The sequence below is a fragment of the Syzygium oleosum genome, unplaced genomic scaffold, assembly GCF_021117445.2.
Source record: "Syzygium oleosum isolate NSW1041296 unplaced genomic scaffold, Sole_v2.1 Sole_v2.55, whole genome shotgun sequence".
NCBI classification, from domain to species: Eukaryota; Viridiplantae; Streptophyta; class Magnoliopsida; order Myrtales; family Myrtaceae; genus Syzygium; species Syzygium oleosum.
The window spans coordinates 1,427,049-1,452,354 of record NW_026607539.1 but is presented as its reverse complement, the minus strand read 5'-3'; the positions used below and the strand labels follow the sequence as shown (position 1 = coordinate 1,452,354).

The window sequence follows — 25,306 nt, the reverse complement described above, 5'->3', positions numbered from 1 at the left end:
GTTTCCCTTGAACCGGCAAACACAAGACGAATCCAATCAATATCTTCGCTTCCCAGAACCCAAAACCCAGAAGAAGAAGAAGGACGACCCACCAGGGCGCCCCTTCGCTAGTTGTTTGCCGGGTTTGCGGACCCAGAACGGACCCGGGTTACCAAGGTACGAGACGCTCTCTGCCACGTTTCCTTGTCGCAAATTGGAATGATGGTCGGTCGCTAGTTGCGATTCCTTTGTCGGGTTTTGCCTTTTTCGCTCTCTTTTGGACGATCCTCGGTGATTGTCGAATCAAGAACGGCGGGTTTGTGTTCTGAATCGTAAAGAAGGTGGGGGGTGGGTGAATTTTTTTTGATTTAGGAGAGGATTTTGGAAGAAAAAATTGAAGGAAGAGGGAGAGTTCACCTAGAGATTGACCTGTGAGTTACGTTCCTGAACTTGGATATCGTTGCTGAAGTGGCACTGCAGGCCGTTTCTGACAATGGTTGGCTGGTTTGGGTATTTGATTTCGACCAAATTGCTGCTTAGGACTCGTTTTTTTTTTTTTCCTTTGGGGCTCATTCGACTAAGATTGTAGCAAACGAAGCATCTGAGTAGCTAAAGGAATGAAAAGAAGATGAAGCGGAGTAGGCAAAGGTCTCCGCGCAATGTAGGTCTTCGAGTTGGTTGCCACAAATAAATGTGATGGTTTTATCAAAGAGGGCCGGGCGAGCGTTCTATTTGATTTCAAGTCAGTTTTTCTGGCTTTTAGTATGTCCGGCTGAACAAGCACACTCTACTATTGAATGTCGGATCGTGTTAAGGAAGCGAATCAGAATTCATATTAGTCATGCCATGTTGCACTCTGCATGCGTTCTGTCCATGCTCTTTTGTCGTGTCTTTCAATGCGATGGCATCGTCGAGGACAGCTGATTAGATTCTATATTGCACCTGGATTGATGTTTGGTAGAATGTCCTTGCACGTGGAAATCTGGATTTTCAATGAGTAGATGTCTTCTATCTGTATCCGGTCATCTACACTTCTATACTCTATCTTCCAAGGAGCTATTTAACAATGAGCTAAATGATAGAGACGGGTCTCTTAAATGGACTTAGTATTTTAATAAGAGCTATCAAGTGTAGATTTACCAAATTTGTGGATAGATATATGAAGTAAAGGGGATCACGGCCATGATGGCGCTTGTATTGGACAAAAAGCATTTTATTTTGAGTAATTGCATCTCCGTGTCAATTTCAAATGCCTTTTCCTGGCAAAATCATGTGCTCAATATGTGGTGGGACCTGCCATCTTTACGGAAAACTGAGTGAAACAAATCTTGCATCTAACAGAGAATTGATTTTAACTTTCAAGCTTGACATTGCTTTTGAGGCCTTTGTGTTAAATAATGATTGTGAATTTTGTTGTTGTTGTTTGCAGTTACAAACAGAGAAGATGTTTTCCTACCAAGAATGTTTGTAGCCCAAAATTCAGCCTTTGACTCTTTCTGCTTCTGGAATTTGCCAAGTTCCTGTTACGACCGTAACTTCCATTGTTAAAGAGAGTTGGGAGAGTGGAGCTTGCTGCTCATCAGCACTACCACACAGCCACCATATTGGTTAAGCACTTCTTTAGAATGTTTATGCTTACGGTGCTCTTAAAGTCTTCATTTTGGGATTTGAAGTGGCCCGTTTCATTGTGCGTTAATAGAGGACCTGTGCAAATTCATGGATTGGACATGTGGTTTGTGTCTATTTATAGGTTAATAGCACAGAGCAAACATAGTGCTGCAATTAATTTATTATACTACGCCTTTTAAACCCAAGATATTAATAAAAAAATGTATTTTGGACATCGATGGTAGATGATCGTGAGTATGGTTTGATTGTATATTAGAAAATTTTGTGCTTACGTTTAAGTAGTTATTGGTTTGATAGTTGTTTGTTCTTGAACTTCATTATCTTGGTTTGGCATTGTAAATATCTCCATAGATATTCATAAAAGAATACTGAATGTTGTGGGTATACTGGTATAATCTATTTATTCTTAGGTTTAGCTATTGATTCTACATATTTGTAAAATTGCACGTTTCAGATGCATTTTGTGCACAAGAAGTCAATTGAGGAAATGAGATGATTGGATTGGAGAAGAGTATGGACATTTTTACATAATATCTAACTTAAGCTTCTCTCTTCAAGGAAATCGGAGAAGTGTTGATTGATATTTCATATAAATTTACACATATTATAAGGTATATAAGCTACTATGTCGAGTTAGCAATTTAGAAGATTGACCCACAATAGTCAAGTGAAGTTCATACATGTTGAACAACATCTTTCTTCTTAAACCGAAATTCTTACTGTTTGCCCATTGTGAAACAAGAATATGAAACACAAAAATATAGCCAAAATCATCAATGATCCTTTGCCATGGTAGTTGATCAGTTAAAGTTTACCTGGAGGACATGAATGATTCAAACAGTCATGACCAACTAAAACAACGGCAATGATATATTATTTATAGGTATCTGATTTTTCAAAATGCTTTCCAACTTAGTGCACCTTCCTTTATTTGCTTGTAGTTTGGAGAGAAGCTTGTGCATCAAACTCAGATACCTGAACATGATTTCTTAATAAAGAATCTATCATCTAGTTGCAATTGGCTCTGATTAGATATCTGGTAATAATCCAAAAGATGTCTTAAAATCTTTTTCATAATGTCATCATATTGTTGGGGAGATAACAAGTGAGCATATTGGGAGGATCAACACATAATTTGCATATTCTCAAGGTCTTTCTTCTTGCCATGTCAAGGAACTACCTGCAAAGGGCAAGAACCAAGTTTTTTGAGTCACACATAAAACACCACAAAGGTGTTAGAGAGCTCATTTGTGCCCATGCTGTAAAACCAAAGCTTTATTACGAATAGCTTCGTTGAAACTTCTTTCTACATCTTCAAAAGGTCACGAAACTAGCATTGAAGGTTATTCGTATTGACAAAAGAACAACATGAAAAGAGGTTATAGATCAGTTATCCTCTTACATTATTTTACCTTGTTTGAGAAGCTTATATCAAGTTAGGTTGATTGCAATAACTTTCTCTATTAATTTCATTTTGTCTATAATTATTTCCTCAGTGATCTAAATATTGCTGATACTGGCCGCCTCGGTAGGGCTATTTTGACTTTGGTGACTTGCTCAGTCTCCTAAAATGAGAGTTTTAAGTTTGGGAATTGTTGAAAGTTTTGTTGGAGGAATTAATTAGGAAGCCAATTGAGACATTGCTTGTGATTATGAGAAAATGGACCGCAGCTCGTAATGTATGGACTGCCTGCGGTTCCTTGAGTGCTGGCTTAAAAAAGGAATGCCATCAACTATGGCATTAATGGTCACTAATCGCTTGCATGCCGGATGTTTGGAATCTGGGTTTTGAGGAAAAACGGTGATTTGTCTCTATAAATTGCAATGTGCATCAATGTCATTATGGCTTCTCGGGTCTCAAAGAAGAAATATCAATCAAATCAGAAAGAATTCTTGCTAAGAACTCTGTACTAGCTCAGCAAATTAACCAATTATCAGTAAGAGGGATAACTAGAATGGAAGTAACCAAACAGAGAGTCAGTAGTGACGAGAAACATCTCCATTCATGTTAGTTAGAGGCTTGGTGATAGTTTCTGTTGTCAAGTTATCGGCTGTGTAAGTTGGAAATAACAATTATTTGGGAAAAGAAAAGCCAATTATCAGAGATTACTGATTCAATGGGAAAACGTTACTGAAAAAATTGATCAGGGGAAAGGGTAATTAGGTTGACGATTAGGTCGAATGGTCAAGTATTTGCTTGGTATGGTTTTATCCAGACCTTTGTAACTTAGACTATTACAATAATCGATTGTTAAGATACGAATACAGTGACGTATGTGGCATAACCGCACGAGGGTATAGTTTCATCTGTAATTCTATTTAATGATATACGGAGATAAGCATGTTTTATTGTATTTAATTTTGTGCTTGTTTTCATTGTGCTGCAAAGTCCAAAAGATTAACGTGTTCATTTCTGTTGCAGTATATTCTTGAAGCTGGTAACTCAGTTCCAATGGCCAACGATACTCAATTTTCAGGTTTTCAGGTACTATTATGGGAAATAGTTTTATTCCTCGTGCATTATTAATGTCCTCTCAAAATGACCGAATCTGTTTACAGAGTCTTGAGCAGACATAATTGCTATAATAATACCTAAGTACCTTTTAAAACCAAGATTATGCCTAAGAGATATCATCTTTTCCATATCTAAATTGGTGCATGAGTCCCTCAGGGGGAGGGGAGGGGGTTGTTTTGGTTATGGGGAGTTAAACATGGATACTTGCATTGTGAAGTGAAGAATCTGGGTGAAACGAATTACGTAACCCTGCGAAGATTATTAAACCTTTAAGTTGCAGGAAATCTGCCATTTTGTGGACTCATTTACATTATGCAAAGAAATTGATTGGAATGGTTTGATGCTGTGTCTAGGAAGACTTGGTGGAAAAGCAAGCCATATAGATACGGTGTAAATTACAACCAAAAGAAAGTGTAGAAGGTGATTTAGCCATTGGACAGTGAGAAAACAAGAAGAGAGACAGAATGATCAACATTCAACAGTTCTGGTTTAGGGATAAGATGGCTAGAAATTGTAAGAACCTGCCAATCTTTATAAATTGGAAACAAGAGTTCAATACCATTTGGAAAAGCAGAGGTGTGGGAAAGTAAGAGGGCATAAGTTCACTGGCAACCAATTGAGCAAGGCTACAGTAGACAAAAGAACGCCAACGTGTTTTCTGCTTATCTGCTGAGCAAACCTAATAACCATCTTCACGGCTTAAGAATTCGACTTCAAATATCTTAATTGTGAGTTCTACTTGTAAATTGTAAGATGCACTGGGGGAATTGATTCCCACTTTCCATGGGTGAATGGAGATCAAGAAATCGGTCTTCTTGTTTTTTATAGGTGTTTGGCATGGAGTATACGTATTCATTTGCCTTCGGAATAGCTTCATCACTCATTTTCATTTTCTAATGTTGGTTGTCCTATAATTTAATGGCTGATTCTTTTTGACTGCTTATTTTGCTACAGCCTCTACAGCCTCCTGTAGTCGGTTCTGCAGATCCTCCAAGGAATTTTACTCAGCCAGTGCCTGTTCAAGTACTGCATTTTCCATTTTACTTGTGTCCTACTTATTACTGTGATTAGCATCAATCTAAAACTTCTTTTAATCTAAAATTATTGCAGCCTTGGCCAGCGCTTCCCCCTCAGCAACCACAGCAATTTGTTTCAACAGTACCTCAACATTTTCAGCCTCCTAGCCACGTTACTCTACTCAGGAATATTGGGTTGCCTTCTGCACCTCAGCATCCCCAATTTCCTCCACCAGTTCAACATTTAGTTCCAAGGCCTGGCCAGCCAGTTCAGAATATCCTTCCTCCTCCTCCGCCATTGCCTATTTCTCAGCAAAATAAGCCCATCGCATCTGAGTCATCACGACCTCATCAGCCTAGTGGTCTTGTTCCGAATAACTTCGTGCCTGCAGGGAGCGGCCTAAGAGCTCCTCTGTCATCATCATACACAGTAAGATCAGAAGTCTTATCAATTGAAAATTTCTTTTAAGCTCTTTCCTCACATGGCTTTCATGGACTGCATTAGTTGCAGTTTGCTTCTCATGGGGGACAGCAGCAAGGGAACTTTGTTGCTCCAAGGCCCCCATCTCTCTACCATCAAATGTCTCAACCACAGGTTTCAGGAGTCTCAAGTGGGGATCAAGTTAATCTGCCATCTGAAAGCCAGAAGACTACCCCTGTGACTGTATTGCCGGTTACCAGTGAGCAGCCTGCAGTTTCTGCTGCACTAGCACTTGTATGAATTTAATATGGTTAAGTTGTTTCACTTCATTGGCCACATAATTTTCTCACTTGCAACAATACTTTGAACATTCTCTTTTCATAGATACTTTGAAGAACTTCTTGAAATTCTAGTTTGAAATGTTCAGGAGCCAAGTGTTCAGCATAACTCTTCTGAAGCTGTCCAAAGAATCCAAACCGATTGGATAGAGCATACCTCTGCTGCAGGAAGAAAGTATGTGATTTTGATGGATTTTTTTTTAGAGTCACTTTCCTGAAGAGGAAAGGAATTCTCATATAAAAAATAACCATAATAACTAGGATTGACCATCTTGGTAGGTGCAGAATGCTTATGAAGGGCAACCTTTCTTCGACTGATGAGAACTTATAATGCTTATTGCACGCAGTGTGTGGCAATTGTATTGCCACTATTACGATAACTGAAATAGTGCTGTCCTAGAAATTAATATTCTCTTGGTGGATAACTTGCAATGAATGCCAATACACATAATAGAAAAGACGAACTTTAAAGCACAAAGATTGTTGGCTTTATAGCTTGAGAAAATGGTTAATACTTTTGGTGGTAAATTTGTATTCAGTTCCCTTCGTTACTTTATCATGAAAGCGGTTGGATTGACTCGTTCTGTCTTAGTATCTCCACATTCTTCTGAATAGGCTCTGTATACAAGTGAATTAGAGTTGACTAGCCAAAAAAGTGGGTCAATCAAAATAAACTGTTGCCTTTTGAATTAAACTTAAGCTTAGAGGAGAGAAGTTTGTATTTGCCCATTTAAGAATACAATGTGGGGATTCTTGTGCTTGTGATATTGTGACCTAAGGAATAGGTGAGACCTATGAAGAAGATGGGTGGACAATGTAAGGGAGGTTTTTGTATATTATGGAGAATATGGCACAAATGAGAGCACAATGGAGTGAAAGGAGCCCTACGGCTATGCCCATCTATATAGAAGCTATCCACTTGGGTAATATCTCCGATGTTGCTGATATGGGATTGTTTTCTATTGTCAACTGGCAAGCACTTCTATAGGTAAAGTTAGTTGCAGAGACACCGAAACAATAGCTTGAGTTGCTTTTGCAACAGGGTAATATCAATTGTCTGCTGAGGAATTCTAGAGCCGGGCTGCCTTAAAAATGAGCGAGAATGGTCATGCTTCAAATTTTATTTTATTGAGTGGATCTAGATATTACAATTGGATGACAAGTAAATGCAAAGTGGCTCTTACAGCCTTCTATTTATTGAAGTACGCAAATTTTTCTTGTCTACTCCTTTTCCTCTTAATATTTCATTAATCTAGCTTTAAAAGTACCTGATTTTATTTTGCTCTCTGTTGTCTGTTGTAGATATTATTACAACAAGAAGACAAAACAATCTACATGGGAGAAGCCTTTTGAGTTGATGACGGTCACTGAGGTAGGCTATTCTTCACTTGATGCTTGACTGTAATCGCATTCATTGTGAAATTCTACTTGTACATTGTCTAGCTCGTAATATAGTGATCCAGGGTAATTTTTCCTAATGTAACATAAATTACTTCGCATCTGGTATAGGATTTGATGTTATATGTGTATTGATTACCATTCCAACTTTTGTATCTGGCATTTCATTGCTCTTCCTGTTTGAGCACAGAGGTAACACAAAAGAAGAGCTGGCTTGTCACTTGGTTGAAAAGGAAATCATTTGAGTTTTGTACCCATGGTAAAAACTTTTGTGTTTCGTGAGAAGCAAATACGACTACATTTGTGCATTTAGCATGAGTATCTTAGTTTATGTGGTGATCTTATTTATATGAAGATGCTTATTGATCTGTCAGAGTAGAAATTATTAGGCATTATCATCAGTGTTGTAACCGAGAAATCTGTTTCTACAAATTGAGTCATTTTTTGTTGATATGATGTTGCAGCAGTTGCTGTTAATTGAACTTACATAGGTGTTTTTTGACCAAACAAAAAAACTTACATAGGTGTCTCAAGTTTGTTAGGAGCATGTCAGATTGGAGGCTGACATGGTTTTTAATTTTCTGTGCACATTGTGAGACTTTAAGTTGGGTAAGTGTGGTTGTTTGGTGTTTGTTCGAGAGAAGAGCGAGATTCGAGGTGTTCTTCCTGTAATGGGAAATTGTCATTAGGTTTCATCAAAAGGATTTTCCGTGTGAAGATGCTTTCTGAAGGTGCTTTACTTCCAGGCAATATGTACAATTGGGAGTCAGCTTAGGTCCTGAAATAATGAGGAGCAAATAAAAGTCATTGTGTTGTAGTTTGGAGAGAAACAAGGAAAGGTTATCCTGATTTTATGCATTTTGAGTTCAAAGTGGGAAATGGCTCCTCCATCTCCTTCTGGCATGACAGGTGGTCCATGGATCTTCTTTTAAGTGAGCTGTCTCTGGAATTGTTCCAAGTTGCTTCCCATCAAGAAAACACTGTTGTTATTTCTTCTTTCTGATGAGGGTGTTCTCTGGAATGTTCTTTCTGAGGATTGGCTCACAATTGGTACATTGAGAGATTTTACAGTTTTCTGAGATATCAGTTTGATAAATTGGGTTCGCTGTCGAGTCCTACCGTGCACTACTTTCTTTAGCACCTCCTGGTGGTATGGATGCTTTCCTGGCCAATATAATCTAATAACCAAAAGTTCCTTCTAGAGTTGCCTTTTTGCTTGTGGGTAAAATACTAGACCATTAACAATCTGCAAAAGAGAAACTTCAGCTTGGTGAATAGGGGCTTTTTTCTATAAAACTTCAAGTGTATCTGTTTGTCACCTTCTTCTGCGCGGTGATTAAACAAGGCAATAGCATTAGGCCTCGGCAATTGTGGGTGTGAAGCTGCTGCTATTAAGGAGGAAATCCGGGCGTAAAAAGGTCTGCAGTTTGGTTGATAAGAAGAAGAGAAGAATGCTTTGAGCTATTCTTACTGCTTATTTTTGGGTAATTTGGAGGGAGAAATTATCAGGGCCTTTCAGAACAAAGAGTAGATTATTGATTTTCTAAAAACAGATCTGTACAGTTATTGAATTGTGGTTTACACAAAAATCATTAAGTGACGCCTTTCATTTGGTAGATTTGATAGACCCAGTCTCTCATATCTAGCTCTGTTCTGGGATGATACCCCTGTGGTAGTCAGTATGCTTTCAATGAGTTTTGTCTTTAACATTCACAAAAGAAGGATGGGCAAATGAATTTAGCCATGCAAATTTGTGAATGTTATTTAATCAATTGGGCGGTTCTCATTTCTTCCATTCTGGTAAATTGTTTCTTGGTTTTTCGAGCAAATAAAATTACTATGCTTTCTAGTCAATCACCACAAATGAGCTTGTTTCCTCACGGGAAGAAAAATAGAACCTCATATTCTGCATGCTAATATCAGGAAGTTAACTTTAAAAAAACTGAAGGATTGAAAAATATATTCGTTCCCGGCTGTCCACTAGATATGCATATTACCTTTATACATAATGTGGCTTCCCTGTTTGTTTTTCAATTTTCAATTATTATAAGATCTTACGATCCTCTTGGGTATTATCTCTCCTGTCCTTGTTAGCAATTGTCGAAACTTATCATGTGGACAGTATATATAATGTGACTTTGATTTGCTTTGATGTCATCTTGACTTGACGTATGGCGCTTGATGCTCATATTAAGGGTGTACTTGAGTTGGATGTGGGCTTTGTGTGCCATGCTAATGATCATATATGACGAAGTTTACTTTTGTGGTGCACTTTTCACCTTTGATTGCCCTTTTCTACATGCTGCATCTAAATGTGAAAACTGCCAACTGCCAGTGACTTTGTCCTGATCTCTTTTAATTATTTTATTGGTGGACTAGATTTTTCCATATCTTCTCCATTTTGCCCCCAAAAAAAGTTACTTAGTTTTTCTAGTTGACCATGTGTATATTTTTTCCATTGAAAGTGTTCTCTTTTGCTCATTGTCATTCTCTTACTGTGACAGCGTGCAGATGCTTCAACCGACTGGAAGGAATTTACAAGTTCTGACGGAAGGATGTAAGTGCTTTTCAAGTCAAGTTAATGTTTATCCCTATATGCTCCTTGTTGTTTTGACTCTCTCCTATTGATTGACATGTAGATACTACTACAACAAGGTTACTAAGCAGTCTAAGTGGGAAATGCCTGCTGAACTGAAGGTGCCTAAATCGCATCCACTTTTGCTTCTCTTTACCCTTCTACTGTGCTATGTTATTTTGACACTCTTTAATTCCAGTTGGCTCGTGAAGAGACAAAGAGAAAATTGGCCGCAGGAACACAATCAGAGTCCCTGCCTTCGTCTTCTACTTCAGTGGTTCCAGTTAAAGAACTCGATGGTTCAAATATATCATCTTTGACATCTCAAGGAGCTACATCGAGCCCAGTTCCAGTGGCACCTCTTAATGCCTCTGGGGACACAGAGTCAGCAGTGGTTGCTGAATCAGAAGAAATATCTGTCCCAGTGCCTGCTTCAACGTTGGCGGCTGTTGTCTTGGATATATCTGTGGATGATGCTGAACAAATGGCTGTTGTTCAAGGGAGCAATGAAGTTGCTGCTGATACGATTGATGATGGCACAACCCCAATGTAACCTAATAAGGAATCTATCATGTTATAGAAAGTTAGCCAAGTAGCTTTAGGGGATTGAACTTTCTATATTTAAATTTGCAGGATTGATTCCGAGAAGTCCACTATTCAGGATATTCCCTGTTCAGCTGGAGTGTCTGTTCAAGACAAAGTATGCCTGAAATTATCTTGTAATGGTGTCTTCTAGTTTGCAGTTCCTATGCTATAAGCAATTTAACTGTTTACTTCTTTTCAGGAAGCCAAGAAAAATGAAGTGATTGCTGAAGGGGCAGAGAGACTTGTCGAAGAGAAATTAATTAATAGTGAATCATCACCATATGCCAATAAGCTGGTATGACACATGATTTGCAATATTTTGGTCCTCTTAAGAGATATTCCTGGGTACTGTAATTAGAGTTATGATGATCCTGACTTGTTTAGGAAGCTAAAGCTGCATTTAATGCACTTCTGGAGAATGCAAATATCAGTTCTGACTGGACTTGGGAGCGGGTAAGTTACTATTTTGAAGCTTTTATTTGCACTCAGATTACTTCAAGTACTGATAACAGCACTGACTTTTCAGGCAATGAGAGTAATTATAAATGATAAAAGGTATGGTGCTTTAAAAACACTTGGAGAGAGGAAGGAAGCATTTAACGAGGTAAAACTTTAAATTTTAAGCTCTGTAATGGTCGTCCTATCTTCCCTTTCTTTTGAGTAATTCACTTGAATTTTATGGGACAGTTTGTTGGTCAAAGGAAAAAGCAGGAAGTTGAGGATAGACGCATTCAGCAAAAAAAAGCTAGGGATAATTTCAAGCAAATGTTAGAAGTGAGTCATTCATTGCCTCTCACTTTAAAAAATTTATCATTTTCCCTCTTGCTTTCTCATTTCTTCTTTACCAAATTTTGACCCAGGAATGCAGAGAGCTGACATCTTCTTCAAGATGGAGGTGTGTCTTGGTGATGGTTTTCTTTTGGTGCTTTATGTCAGTTTTCATTTGTCACTAATGTCCCTATATAATTAAATATTGTTTAGCAAAGTAGTGACATTGTTTGAAGAAGATGAACGTTTCAAAGCTGTTGAAAGAGACAAAGACCGGAAGGATATATTTGAGAGCTTCATTAATGAGCTGGAAAAGAAGGTATTCTTTTCCTTTTGGTTTTAGGAAAAGGTTTTTTTTGGTACCTAAATTATGCTACCCGAGTGTTGATTGACATTATTTTTTGCAGTACATTTTATTAGTTCTTTTTGGTCCACGTACACTTTTGTGTTTAGTGCATAAAAAGAAATATAAAATAAAGGGTACTGTGAGGATATTGTTGTGTCAAATCAATTAGAAGAGATCTGTTAAGTCTAATGGTGAGGGTAAAAGCATTGCGGTATTGCCACCCAGAAAATTTAAGTAGTGGAACTGCTTCTTATGCTTTTCAAATATACTATTTGAGTTATGTGGCTGTGAGATGTGGCATCTGGAGGCAGTTACCGAAAAAATCTGATGTGCTTTTGGGCTGTGTTACGCATGCTTATGAATCAGACTGATTTTTATGCATATGAAAAGGTGCCTGAATTTGGCAGCAAATCTCTAATTTTGAGAAGTGAATAATTTCTTTCCATTCACATGACGCTACATAGTGATCATTTACTGTCATTCAAACCTATTGGACATTGATAGCTGCTCCTTGCAAAATTTCGCTGCAACATTTCAATTGAACCTAAAATTTGTTATGTAGAAGCTTGAATTTGAAACTAAGTACTTAACAAGAAATTGGAAATTCCTTTTTTGAAAGCATACGGGGAAGTACTTTTTCGAGAATCATTTTGGTTTTCGCTTGATCTGGTTGTAGTTGATTGATCTATGGTTGGTTTAATCTGGTATCTAATTTATCAATCTGTGGGGTAACTTCATCTACATTCTTAAACTAAGTATGTGTAAACTCACTGTTATTAGGAGCGGGAGAGATCTTTGGAGGAGCGGAAGAAAAATATAAGGGAATACAGGCAATTCTTGGAGTCTTGCGATTTTATTAAGGTACTTTTCAGCAAACTCCTCTTTGATAGCATATTTTCAATTCTCATTTATGTTATTTTTTTGGTACGCTTTTTTTTCCATGTCCAGTCCCTCTATTAGGGAACTTCTTAATCTCTCCCATCCACTGATTACCTTCTCTTATGTAGGCTAGCAGTCAGTGGCGCAAACTACAAGATCGCTTGGAGGCTGATGAGAGATGTTCACGCCTTGAAAAGATCGATCGGTTAGAGATATTCCAGGTTTGTGCTAATTCTTGGGGATTTTATTATTTTGGTATTTGATATTGGCCTGATGAACGTGATTTTTCAGGATTATCTGCATGAACTAGAGAAAGAAGAGGAGGAGCAGAGGAAGATACAGAAGGTGTTGTTTTATTTGTCATCGGGCAGTTAAATGTTTTTCATCTTCATAATATTTCTTTCTTTTTTGATAAGGTGAACCCATTTGATTTCTTTCTTGTTTCCGATGTTTTCGTATCATTTTTACTGATGCAGGAGGAAATGAGAAAGGCAGAGCGCAAAAACCGTGATGAATTCCGCAAATTGATGGAAGAACATGTTGCTGCTGGCACTCTAACTGCTAAGACTCTTTGGCGTGATTACTACATGACGGTTAGAGTCCACCTGTTTCCTCTATAGAATGAATATGTTTAGTTACTAAACTACCTATCTGTTTTACTTGTGATGGTTCTAGGTTAAAGATTTACCAGCATATATGGCAGTTGCGTCAAATACGGCAGGTTCAACGCCAAAAGATTTGTTTGAAGATGTTGCCGAGGAACTACAGAAACAGGTGAAGTATGCCTTTATGTCAAGTATTTTTGGTGTACATTGAGTTGGAATTCGAATTCATTTTCTTAATTTATTTAATAGCTGAAACCCATATAAGTTTTTCTTCGGACATGTTTCTGTGTAAATGAATTGTGCCTATCAATAACAGCAAAATAATTCCATCCTTCTATAATGATTCATGTTGAATTCTGGATCTTATTTCTAATGATTCTAGGACATGATTGCCAAGTAAAACTGTCAACCAAGCCTTCATTGGACTACACCTGGCTGGCAGTGGCTAAGTGAATCTTTACATGTCAATACTCCACTTATTAATACACACGTATTGGCCCTTTTAGCATCTCTCATAATGCCCCTAACTGGAGCTACTTCAGCCAGCGTTGTTACTTTTATCGTCATGAAACTAATACTTCAGGTCTTCCCACTGCTCTGAATTCTCTTGTTGGCGATGATTTGTGTATCATAGGTGCTTTCCCTTCTATCAATATTTTTTATATTGCATTGCTGGTCTCATGGTGGTTCTTAAAAACTTTACAACTTTTAGAAGTAATTTCAAGACTCTAGGATTTCTGAATGATTTCTCCACTAAAATTGAACTCTAATTCTATTTACTAAATGTACTTGTCTGTATTGTGAAGCCTTGTCTCAAGAATGTAAATTAGTTTGCTTTTAGGTACCATCTCTTCCCAAGGTTTACTGAGTTATCTCCACTAAGAGCAGTTTCTGTAATACTAGATTGTGTCTTCACCATCTTAATACATTAGTCACTCCTTTCAGATTTTAGAGCATCTATCATAGATCCTAGATTTATTATGCCAGAGAAAAAGTTGTGTGGCTGTGAATAAAGATGTTAGACGAACCTCTTCAGTATGGTTAGGACATTTGAAATATGGGTTTTAGATTTTACAGTTAAAAGCTGTCATGTTATGGTGGGGATGCTGGGAGTTAGCAGAAGGGTTAGAGACGTGAACATTACTTTAATTAAGGACCAAGGTCTCAAATTGTAGTAGAGGTCTCGTGAGGTCGTATCTCAGCAATAAGACTGGAATTGGTTGCCATTGGCATGCATTTTGTTCTTGTCGCAGTAGTGACCAATAGTGGTAGCTGCGTGAGTGCAATATTGCAGCTGCTATACACAACCAGGATAAGGACGTTAATCCATTATATTGATATTCTGCTATTCAAAGGGATGCAATCATGTAAGAGGATCCAAATGCTGAACTTGCAGTCTTACATTTGAGAATTTGATTCCTGATTTGTGACAGATTTGTTGTGATTAACATGCATCGTGCCTCATTTTGCATTGTAATTCCGTAGATAAAATAGCATAAACACGTATGGTTCAACGGAACTACCTGAATCACTCGTTCAGATTATGCCCCTCTCTATTTTCTTCACTTAGAGCTTTCAAGTTGGCGACATACATCGTATCAATATAGTCACTCTTATATAGGGAACTCACCTGTTTCCCCATACTTTCTTTTTCCCCCTTTGGGAATTACATGATAAGCATTTATTAAATGAATTGTTTTTCTGCTTAGTGCTTTCACTGAGTACGCCAATGCTGCAGGAAGATTTTGCTCTTCATTATCTTTTAGTGTTCTTTCGGTGAAACACAAGAGTCTATTACTTCTTTGGTTGATTTTGAAGTATGATTTCAAAGTTATTTTGAATAATGCCATCTCATGTCTTAGTCTCCTTCCAGATCATGCAATGGTCAATTGAAGCCAATTTCACTAATTTTGTTGCTATGGCTCTTGAAAATTTACTTTATTGAGTTGTGTCTATGATGCCGTTATAGAACATGAAAAATATGTGCTTGGAAAGTGGCAAATTCTGACTTTTCTTCCTTTGGCAGTATGAGGAGGATAAATCTCAAGTAGATGATGCAGTAAAACTTAGAAAGGTAAGATTGATTTGAGGGTTTTGCTGTTTCTTGCCTATGTCGTCCTGTTTAATCTTCTGGCTTGTATCAGATCTCCTTAACATCGACCTGGACTGTTGAAGACCTGAGAGGATCCATTGCAGATGATATGCGTGGCGCACCTATATCAGAAATTAATTTTAAAGTAAGTTATTTTCTCAGCTTGTTAATTCCTCCCTCTCACCACCTGCTTCTTCCTTCCGGCTCCTCAATAATGGTCCACATAGTGTTTTTTTTTTTTCAGTACAGACTATTTCAGAACAATTTATTGGGGCCTTGTTACGATTCATACCTTGTTTGTTGGGCCTCTGAAATTTGCTGTTGCACTACATTGAAAGTTGGTTATATGTAGCCTGTATTTTATTGGTACTATTTGGAGTAAATAGTTGAAGTATGAATTGTTATTGTTATATGATCATGTGTGCTGAAAGCAAAGACGTTAAATGTTTAAATATTTCTACCTAATCAAACAACTGAAGTAATCATGATTTTTTAGGCATGATATGGTAGAAAGTCAGTCAGAAACCATGTCGAATCAACAAAGTGATTTTTGCTGACAAAAGCTGGTTGCTTAGATTCCTGTAAATTACCTCGGAATATTTAAGTCAATCACATAGGTTTTACAATTAAGCAGTTGACAGTTCTTTTAAAAAATTCATTCTTACCCTGGTGAGTTTCATATATCTCGTGACTAAGAGCTTAAATGAATGGAGAAAGAATTGGTTGTTTTCATTGAATCGATAGGCTAAGCAGCTCAACTTCTATTAGTGAAACCTTTTATAATTACTAGTTGAAACTTTGAAATCTCTGGATGTCTTCTATGAGATCAAAGACTGTTGATTGGGTGACTGTACAAAGGGACTGTTAATTGGATGATTACATTCTACTGACAGACTGATGGATGGATTCAGCACTTGCGGTTTCCGGCTGAACCATGATATTTAATGTTTGGATGGTGAGACGGGCCAGAATTTGGGAAAATATATCTCAACTTATTAATAATTGACATACCAAAAGTTCTCAACGATATGCTAGAATTTGATAGCTTTGATTGGCAAGGTGGCTGATTTTTTCACCAAGAAGTTAGGCAGGGGCTTGAGTTTAGAATGTTCAGCTCAATTGCAAGCAAGGAAAAACAGTAAATTTGTCTGTGAAATGTTTTTAAATACGGAAGATATGAGCCTGACTTCTAAAATGGGTTGGATGAAGGAGAAGAGAGACTAATGAGAGAAGGAACCTAATATATAAGCTCAGCTTAAACAGTTAAGACTTTATCATGCAATAGAAACATCTGACCTGGATTTTCTTGCTTTTTGCAGTTAGTGTTTGATGACTTGCTGGAAAGAGCTCGGAAGAAAGAAGAGAGAGTTTCTAAAAAGCGTAAACGACTCGGTGATAAGTTATTCGATTTACTTACGACTATAAGGGTATTGCGAATGGATGTCAACGATATACCTTCACACTCATCTTATGTATCTGCATATTGTAGAGATATGTTTTTGCTATCTAAATTTCATCTACTCATTTCCAGGAAATAACTCCATCTTCAACATGGGATGAGTGCAAACAACTGATTGAAAATAGTCATGAGTACAGGTATAGCTTAGGACAACGTTAAATTTGATTATATCATGACATGTAGTTGTTTGAAGAAAACAGCCATACTTCATTTGTTATTCTACAGACTATCGTGTAAATTGGCTAAACCTGTCATCTAATTGCTATGTTATTTTAATTTAACTTGCTGAGGGGATTTTTCTGCATATGGGAACTGAATTAAGTCTGATATTTGGTTGTCAATCCACAGTATTTATCCTACCTTGATATTTGAATATCCAGCTTCAATTTACTTCTCATTTTTTTTCTGAGATGCTGTTGCATACGCTAGAATCTGACATTGCCACAAAAATTCTTGTGCAGTTCAATCGGTGATGATATCTATTGTCAGGATATTTTTGAAGAGTACATAACAAAATTGAAGGATCACGAAACAAGAAAACACAAGGAGGAAAAGGTACTTATCTGCTTTAATTCATGTACTAGATATTTTATTTAAGAGTGTACACTCTTGATTGTCTCTCCTTTGGTTTTGTTATTTTCAATTGGTAAATGAAAGTAAAAATGTATGATATACTCTTTGCTCCATTATCTCAAGAGATTTGCCAGAACACAGTGAGGCCAAAGGAACCTCAAAATTCGGTGCTATGTTGCAATTGAAGTAGTGATGCAAAAATCAGATGGAATGTAGCAAGATGCTCATTCTTTTTAGCTCAATTTAAGGACAGATTCCTATGGCATTTTGATCTGTGTTGTTTCAGTTCTAGTACTTCAAGTGTTTACTTTTAGTACCTTAACATTATGGCGAAAGAGAAGGCTTAAAAAGTCAAAATTATTATGACCATGCAAAATTTCGTGCGTTGGTACTTGCTGCCTCAAGTTTTTATTGTCTATACTTGTTTTGCTTCTTTGCAGGCAGAAAAGGAAAAGAAGAAGCGGGGAAAAGAAAGGAAAAGAGTGAAAGATAGGAGAGAAAAGGATAGGTATGATAGAGAGGAGGAGGAATCGAGGGACAACGGAGCAGACAGTGACCGAGAAATTTTGTCTGAGACTCGTGCATCATATAAGAGGAAAAAATCAGGTGAAGATCGTGAAAGGAAGCGTCACAGGCATATTCATAGAACAGCAGATTATATGGACATTGCTGAGGCAGAGCATTCTGAAAAAAATCATAGACACAATGGTGACCATAAGAAGGCCACACAGGTACCTAGAATTTCCTCTGCTTCTTAGCTTGAGCTAGCTGCCATTTCCTTTTAGAGGAGATTATGTGCAAAAGTTATACAAGTGGACTTGTCTCTCTGTTTCAGTTTTGGCTGGATTTCTTAAATCTCGTGGTTTCATACCACAAAGAGAGCTGCCATGTCAGTTGTGGTTTCTGGACAGAATAGTCATGTTTGTTAGAGCATGTCAGCATCACAATTTACAGTGTAGGATACTTCTTTCTCCACCTAGAATGCTCAGTGGAACAAAACCAAAAGGTTTCGCTCTTTTTTCCGAGTTATAAGACATTAATATGTACTTTCATTTTGAGCAGTCTCAGCCATAGCATAGTGGGTGTGTGTGTAGAAAATCACATCCAAAAGCTTAAGCTATTTGGTGAGGGGAGATTACATGTATATATGCCCATTGAAACACCCCACTTAAGCAACGAGGGATAACACTGTAGCAACCCTTCTCTCTTGCAAATCAGAATAAGATATTAAAAAGAATGCAACCAGAACTAAAGAATGGGGAACCGCTCGTGGAATAAACTTAAATGGACATGAAGGATTTGAACCAGGCTATAATATCATGTTAGAAAGGTTAACGAAATTTTTTCAAGTTAGTAGGTGGATAGAAGCTGCATGAATGTAAATCCCGTCGAAATGCGGTGTTCAAGTGACACAAGATGACAGTTCAACGTGAACACATATTCATCAAAATCAAATGTTCATATAAAGTATGCTTATCAAGTGCCCTAGGAGCACTCGTTAACAAGGCCCATGAGATAAATGGTAATTACCAGTATTTCAGATCGTCATAAGAAGTGATCAACTGCTGCAGTACTGCAGCAACATCAACAAAACTTGGATTGTTGCAGCCTTTTCCCTGTGAATGTTCAAGCTCAGATTTTAGTCTGCTCATAGTTGTTGCTCCTTTTCATAGCGGAGCATTTTCCAATGAAACCAAGACGTAAATAAGATTAGTTCCAGCTCATATGTTTAGATGAGAATTTGTTTTAAAAGGGTGGTACTCCACCAGTCATTGGCTTCAAGCAGAAGCATTTATTCTCACTTTTGGGGCCTAATTCTATGTTTGTTGGGATATAGGTTGAGTGGCATAGTACTTACAATCCTTGGAGGCAGCACACACTGAATGAATCTGAATCATTATTTTTGAACTGCCTACCACCGGTATTCATATCTGTAGAAGCAACTGTAGCTAGGGGCGTTCACGAAAGCTCGGGTTGAACTTTTCGGGCCAGATGTTTCTAAGCCCGAAAGCTTAACCCGGTCTCGTTTGCTGGCTGGCCTGACCAAATCTATCCTGGTTCAGGATTAGCCTGGTTTGACAGACACTGAGAAAACTGCAAATGAGGAGCAAAAGGTGACCTAAATCTAAAAAATTCCTAAGTTTCATTCAAAATGGCCAAAAAAATACCTAAAAGTTCCAAATTAACACCACCACAGAAAGAATGGGAAACATCAACCAACAAATACACCGAGAAGGGTACCAAACCACAGTTGAAAAGGCAATAACAGATAACCGACGCTTGAGGTTACTGATGTCCCATCACTGGTTGTGGTCACTTTTCACGAGTTTTCTAGCGATACACAGTTGTCATTGCTTGGTTTTGAAGCGGTCAGGGTAATCACCCACTGTCGTTGCGTGGCCAGAATTGGTGGATGTTTGGTCGAACTTCATGGTTGGTCATTGTTGGATACCTAGACAGACGTTGGAGTTGTGGCATCGATCAAGGCTGGAGATGAGCGGTAGTTGAGTTAAGGGTGATTGGTTCCCGGACTAGAACTAGGAACCAACCCCATGACTCCTGGTTCCAAAATATTAGAATCCACCTGGAGCCGCTGATTCCTAAACCGCTTGGTTCCGGTTTGGTTTGTGGTTCTAATGGAGAACCGGCCCATTTTTTGTTTTTTTATAAAATCAAATTTTTGTAATGACATATAAAAGTTGCACCATTTCAATACAAAAACATATGTTGGTTGAGTGTTTATATTGTTATTTGTTCATGTTGAAGACCATGGTTCGATTCTCAATGGGTTTAAAAGTATTCTTTTGTTTGTTTAAAAGAGGCTTCAAAACCGGTGCAACCCGTGAAACAAACCGGTTAAACCGGTTTCGGGTTGAATAGGAGCAGTGCACACCCCTAGTTGAGAGAGCTAGATATGAAGTTGAGAGAGCTAAAGGAGGAGGCATGAGAATGAGTATTAGGGTTCTTGTGTTTTAACTTTTTCATATCTTCTATATGTGTTCTCAGGCGGGGCCAGTTTTTTTTAGCCTCTGATACTGAGGCCCGAAAACCGAACCAGCCCGGAAAATTTACAAGTCAGGCCCGAAAGCCTGGACCGAGCTTAGCCCGGATCCAAAAAAGTTGGGTCAGTTCAGGCTTTTCAGGGCACTGGACTTTTTTCTACACCCCTACCTGCTACAGCTATCCTTTTTTTCTTTTTGAAACTGAGAGCACCATTGAAGTGACATTGCTGAGACTAGGATAGGATGTTTATTGTCTTGAAAACTGGTGCCCTTATTATCTTTCAGTTGCTATTCGAAGGATGCATTTATTATCTTGCTAGATTTTTCTGGGGAGATCTGTTGTATTGAGGGCAATATACATTATAGAGTGGTTGGTGGTGCACTGCTGTAGGGAAAGAGAGAATCAGAGGGCAAGTGAAAATGCTGTTGGTTTCGCTCTCTCTGACGTTTTGTCTTACTAATTGGTATTTTCACTCCGTCAACGAGGAGGTCAAAGTAATACTTGAAGTCCTCATTTGTTCATCTCAGTCAACCACTTCCTCTTTTGTTCATCTCCATATCATTTGGCCATTTCTATACTCTATTCTTTCAAGTCCTCCTTTTTGAGGTTTGTCCAATTGTTCCTAACAGCACTAGTGTGCTGATTTTTTTTTTTGTTTTTGCATAACTTATGGTGCAGCCTGAATCCACTCCCGAGTCTGACAGCGAAAGCCGCCATAAGAGACACAAGAGAGATCACAGAAATGGTTATCATAGAAGTGGTGGGTATGAGGAGGAACTTGAAGATGGGGAATTCGGTGAAGATGTAAGAAATTAGTAGTTTGGCTCTGTTCATCTTTTAGCTGCTGTGAACCTTTTCAAGCTCCCTGCAAAGTCCAGCTAAGTCTGTTAGTCATCTTATCACTTTTCATGTAGAGAAAACGAGCTGTTTTATATGTGTTTTGAGCTTGAGTGCACATCTTCTATTTTCTTTTATTTTTATTTTGGTTGCCATACATCTGGCCTAGGTGGGTTTACTGCAGATATAGGAAAATGTCATCTTGATACTGATGAGGTTTCACTGAAAGCGTGTTGTAGTTGGTGTTTTGGGATGTTTAGAAACTAGCAATTCTTGATGACATCCTGTGCCCTGTTTCTTGGCATGATGACACCAACCCGTCTGATTTATGGGCTAGAGAATTTTGAACTGGCTTAGAGGACTCTTAAAGGAAACCCATTCTCTTCTGTATGTGAAAGAACGAAAAGTGGAGAGAATTATTGACCATTGCAGAAGGCATTGTTGGATATGTTTTAACAATTTGTGAGCATATGTTTCAAGTATTTTCGACATGCAGTTGCTGATGAACATTTTACTCTTCACCAATATAGCAACCAGGGCAAATCCCCTTCGACTGCTAAGTAGGCTTATGAGGATTTGCTCTTCAAGATTGATCAGTAGTGGCTTATTGATACTCTAAAATTTCGAAAAAGTGAATTACTGCAAATAAATTCTGACCCATGTCTATGAAAAGGACAGATCAATAACTGCAAGAGATTGAAGGGAGAGAAGTAAGGATAGTTTAGATTAACTAGAAAACTTTAATTGGTTTCATGTGAGTGGAAGGAATCAAAGGGTGGTCTATATCAAAGTTCTGATGTATCATAGGGAAAAAAAGGTGAAAAAGAGCGCTAGTTTCATGAATTCAAATCCCACTCATTCTCAGATGAATACCACAATTCGGGTCAATACATTTAAGTAGACGAAGTTATCAAGCATGTGCATTGTTAACTTGTGTGTATCTGCAAATAAACGGCTGTGGTGGATTGATTGTGGAGTCTTATGAAGGATGAGCTCGAGTTCTAGAAAAGGTTTTGACTTCAGGATTGCTTTTAGGGACCAAAGAATTTTGTGTTAAGGGAGTCATTGTGTAGTGGATGCCTTTGATGTATATAGGAAATAGAAGCTTCTATAGGAATAGGTCAATTACCCGAAAGAATTCAGAGAGAGACAGATTTCTCTTGGGGGAAATTCCAATTCCTCTAAAAGTTATAGTGAGTAAAATAATATTTCCTTGCAGTTCTAAACAAAGGAGTAAGTTAATTTAACATCCCTCAGGTTTTTGAGAAATTGTGAGGATATCCCATGTGTTTTTGGGAACTACTATGAATTTTTTTTTAGAATTTTGTTGGTTCTGTGAAATTAATCCAATATGAAATTTACTTGAATGTGCCCTTTTCTAATCCGATAGTTGAGTTGGACCAAAACCTAGTAGATCTAATCAGATGAATTTGAAGTATAAACAAGAAAGTGTTGCTCTTTCTGTATAGTTATGTCATATGCTGGATTGGTATGAACAATTGTTTCCGGATATCTGGTAATTATAGATGATTGTTTATATTCATTTCTTTGTGAGGCTTTTAGTGCTCATCATCTCCTCCCTGGAGTTTATAAGAGGATGTTAGGGCTACATGACCGAAAATACAGTGCCTTGCTAACTAAAAATGAGCAACCCTCTTTACTTGTGAGGTAAAAAAGACGGGTCTGTCAGGTTTGCTTATTCTTACTTGGGTTGGGCGGGCAGATTCGAGCAGGAATGCTATATGCTTACAAAAAAGGAGGTCTTCATATGGAGTTGCGCACTCACATGAGCAGTGGGGGAAACCGGGGAATGGGTTGAGTAAACTCCCCCGGGCTGGAAAATAACAGATGAAGCTAAGAGTAATATTTCTAACTACGTGGACATTATGTCACAAGATTAATCTTTTGTAGTCTCCATATGTTTGCAGTGAAAGTTGCAAGTATAGGTTCTTACAGTCGATCGGATTCTATATTCTGCCTGTTGGTTTTGTTTAGATGAATATGCGTATTCCCATTCCTTAATTTATTTATCTCCGAGCATCGTAGTGATTTACTCATCCCTCAAAATGCATTCATTCGTGTAAGTTTCTCATCAATTCAGCAAGTCACAAGTTTCATTTGTGTATGTACAATACTCAGACGGAACCTTCATCGTCTCACTTGTTTTTACCAGTTCATGTATGATTACAGCCCCCCTTGATTAACCACGAAGATCGGATGATCATCGATTGCTTGCTTATCTGTCCTCAACGCCTCTAATAGACGCGTGGCCTGTGAGGGTAGTTTAGTCTGTACAACACTCCATCCTCGTGCTCGAGTTTTTCATGATGGAATGTCAAAAAGATATTTTTGTTAATGTTATAAACGATTTCTCGTGGGGGGGCAATTCTATTGTGATTTAGGGCATGTTTGGTTCAGCATTTGCAATGGGCCAAATGCAAATAGTGTTTGGCAAATTTTTTGGAGAATTTTGGGGAAATTGCATTTCCGAAAGCCTCTATGCCTTTGGCCCAAGGTAGGTTCGGAGGTATTTTGGCAAGTTGCACTCTCAGAATGCAAGTTCATTGATCATCTTTCCTAATTTACCCAGAGAAGCAAGTTCGGACCGCCGCTTGAGGGGTCGTGAAGGGTTCGCACGACCTAGGCAACCGTTGGCTAGGGTCGTGTGATCTCAGGCGGCATCGCTTGGGTTGCGGGACCCCAGGTGACCGTTGCTTGGGTCATGCAACCCAGTCGATGCTTGAGGTCATGTGACCTAAGGCAAGCATTGGCCTGGGTTGTGCGGTCTAAGGCGACTGTTGCCTGGCCTGACCTTAGGCGGCATTGCCTAGGTCGCGGGACCCCAGGCGACACTTGAGGTCACGTGACCCTAGGCTAACTCAGGTAGCCTCACCTGAGGGAGAGGTTGCATGACCTTAGGTAGCCTCGTCTGAGATTGGGCTAGCCGGCGAGCGGGCACCGGTGGCTGAGCTCCACCTCAAACTTTTTAAAAAAATATATTAGCAAAAGTTATTTACAAAATATATACTTTTTACCAAACGGTATTTATGTTTACGTTTCTTTCAAATGTGATTTTAAAAATATACTTTACTAAACAATACCTGCATTTCAAAAATCCTTTTTAGCTCAAAGATTTTTGCATTTTGTTAAAGACAATTCCCTTAAAGTCGAACCAAAAGGACCCTTAGTTTGGGGCCTCCCATTGCCACACAAATTATGATATAGAAAGTTTAGGAGAGCTATTTTTGGACATATAGAAAAACGAAAGAAAAAATGATCGAAATAGTCCATAAACTTTATTTTAATGTACAATGGTATCCCTGAACTTTCAATTTGTTCAATATAGTCCTTAAACTTTAGCTCAATGTGTAATGTTAATCCTAAATCGCTAATTTGTTTAATTGAGTCTCTGAATCATTTGAAGATATTCAATGGAATGATTGTTCCTGAATTTGAATAAATGGAAGGATAACATTGAATATTTTCACATAGTCTGGGGTAGACATGGCCACGGTTCAAGAACCGCCGGTTCCGGTTTGTGGCCATGTATGAACCGGAACCGGAACCGCAAGGGGGCGGTTTCGGTTTCGGTTCGGAACCGACGGTTCCAAGCCGGTTCCGGTTCCGGCCGGTTCCGGTTCGTAATTTAAAAATTAATAAAATAAATTATAAAATAAAAATTGCACGCCTGGTCCTCCGTCAGTTGTCGCTCGGGCTTCGCGGCCTTGGCCACGGTGGCGGAGGCGGGGTTCAAGGCGGCGAGAAGATGAAGCGGGAGACGGGGGCGGCGGCGAGGGGGAGAAGGAGGGGGCCGAGAGGGGGAGGGGGACGGGGACGGGGATGGGGACGGGGACGGGGAGGAGGAGCGGGGGGTCCTCCTCCTCCGGGGGCTGGGCGGAGTCGTGAGGAGGGGAGGAGGAAGGGGCGTCGGCAGCTGCAGCCATGGGCGGTGGCGGGGGTCAGATCTGGGGAGACGGGGGGCGGGCGGAGGAGAAAAGGGAAGGAGGCGCAGGGTAGCGAGGGGGGAGGAGGAGGGGCCATCGGCGTCGGCGGTTGCGGCCATGGGCGAGGGCAACGACGGCGACGGCGGTGGGGGTCAGATCTGGGAAGACGGGGGGTGGGCGGAGGAGAAAAGGGGAAGACCGGAGGAGGCGCAGGGGAGAGGGGGGAAGGAGGGATTTGGAGGAGAAGGACTGGAGGTGGGGGTGGGAACATGGGGGTGGGGCGTGTGCAGCGGCGTTTTTTTTTTTTTTTTTTGGAATCGGGCCGGGCAGCCTTAGAGCCGGTT

General features: G+C 39.0%; 1 protein-coding gene across 2 annotated transcripts; it reads left to right on the top strand.

The window, feature by feature from the left end:
• On the top strand, nt 1–23,010 carry LOC130134457 (pre-mRNA-processing protein 40A-like). Of its 2 annotated transcripts, none has more exons than XM_030617378.2 (30): nt 1–156; nt 4,031–4,093; nt 5,078–5,146; nt 5,234–5,569; nt 5,645–5,854; nt 5,988–6,073; nt 7,201–7,270; nt 9,801–9,853; nt 9,936–9,993; nt 10,071–10,420; nt 10,505–10,571; nt 10,656–10,751; nt 10,841–10,909; nt 10,983–11,060; nt 11,144–11,230; nt 11,317–11,351; nt 11,438–11,543; nt 12,351–12,431; nt 12,578–12,670; nt 12,741–12,794; nt 12,926–13,042; nt 13,125–13,223; nt 15,081–15,128; nt 15,199–15,291; nt 16,466–16,573; nt 16,678–16,742; nt 17,067–17,160; nt 17,619–17,909; nt 20,860–20,985; nt 22,742–23,010. In XM_030617378.2, the coding sequence occupies exons 2-30, from the start codon at nt 4,061–4,063 to the stop codon at nt 22,835–22,837; spliced, it is 3,168 nt and encodes a 1,055-aa protein (XP_030473238.2). In that variant the 5' UTR covers nt 1–156; nt 4,031–4,060; the 3' UTR covers nt 22,838–23,010. The 2 variants fall into 2 exon arrangements, with proteins under 2 accessions (XP_030473238.2, XP_056163546.1); XM_056307571.1 differs by having other exon boundaries at nt 2–156; nt 5,651–5,854.
• Nucleotides 23,011–25,306: the final 2,296 nt, after the last annotated feature.

What these genes read in the sequence shown, in the direction of transcription:
- LOC130134457 (XM_030617378.2), top strand. Translation starts at nt 4,061, where the DNA reads ATGGCCAACGATACTCAATTTTCAGGTTTTCAG. An exon ending in CTCTGTCATCATCATACACA is followed by an intron (nt 5,570 to 5,644) that starts GTAAGATCAGAA and finishes GGACTGCATTAG; the next exon opens with TTGCAGTTTGCTTCTCATGG. An exon ending in TTAATGAGCTGGAAAAGAAG is followed by an intron (nt 11,544 to 12,350) that starts GTATTCTTTTCC and finishes CACTGTTATTAG; the next exon opens with GAGCGGGAGAGATCTTTGGA.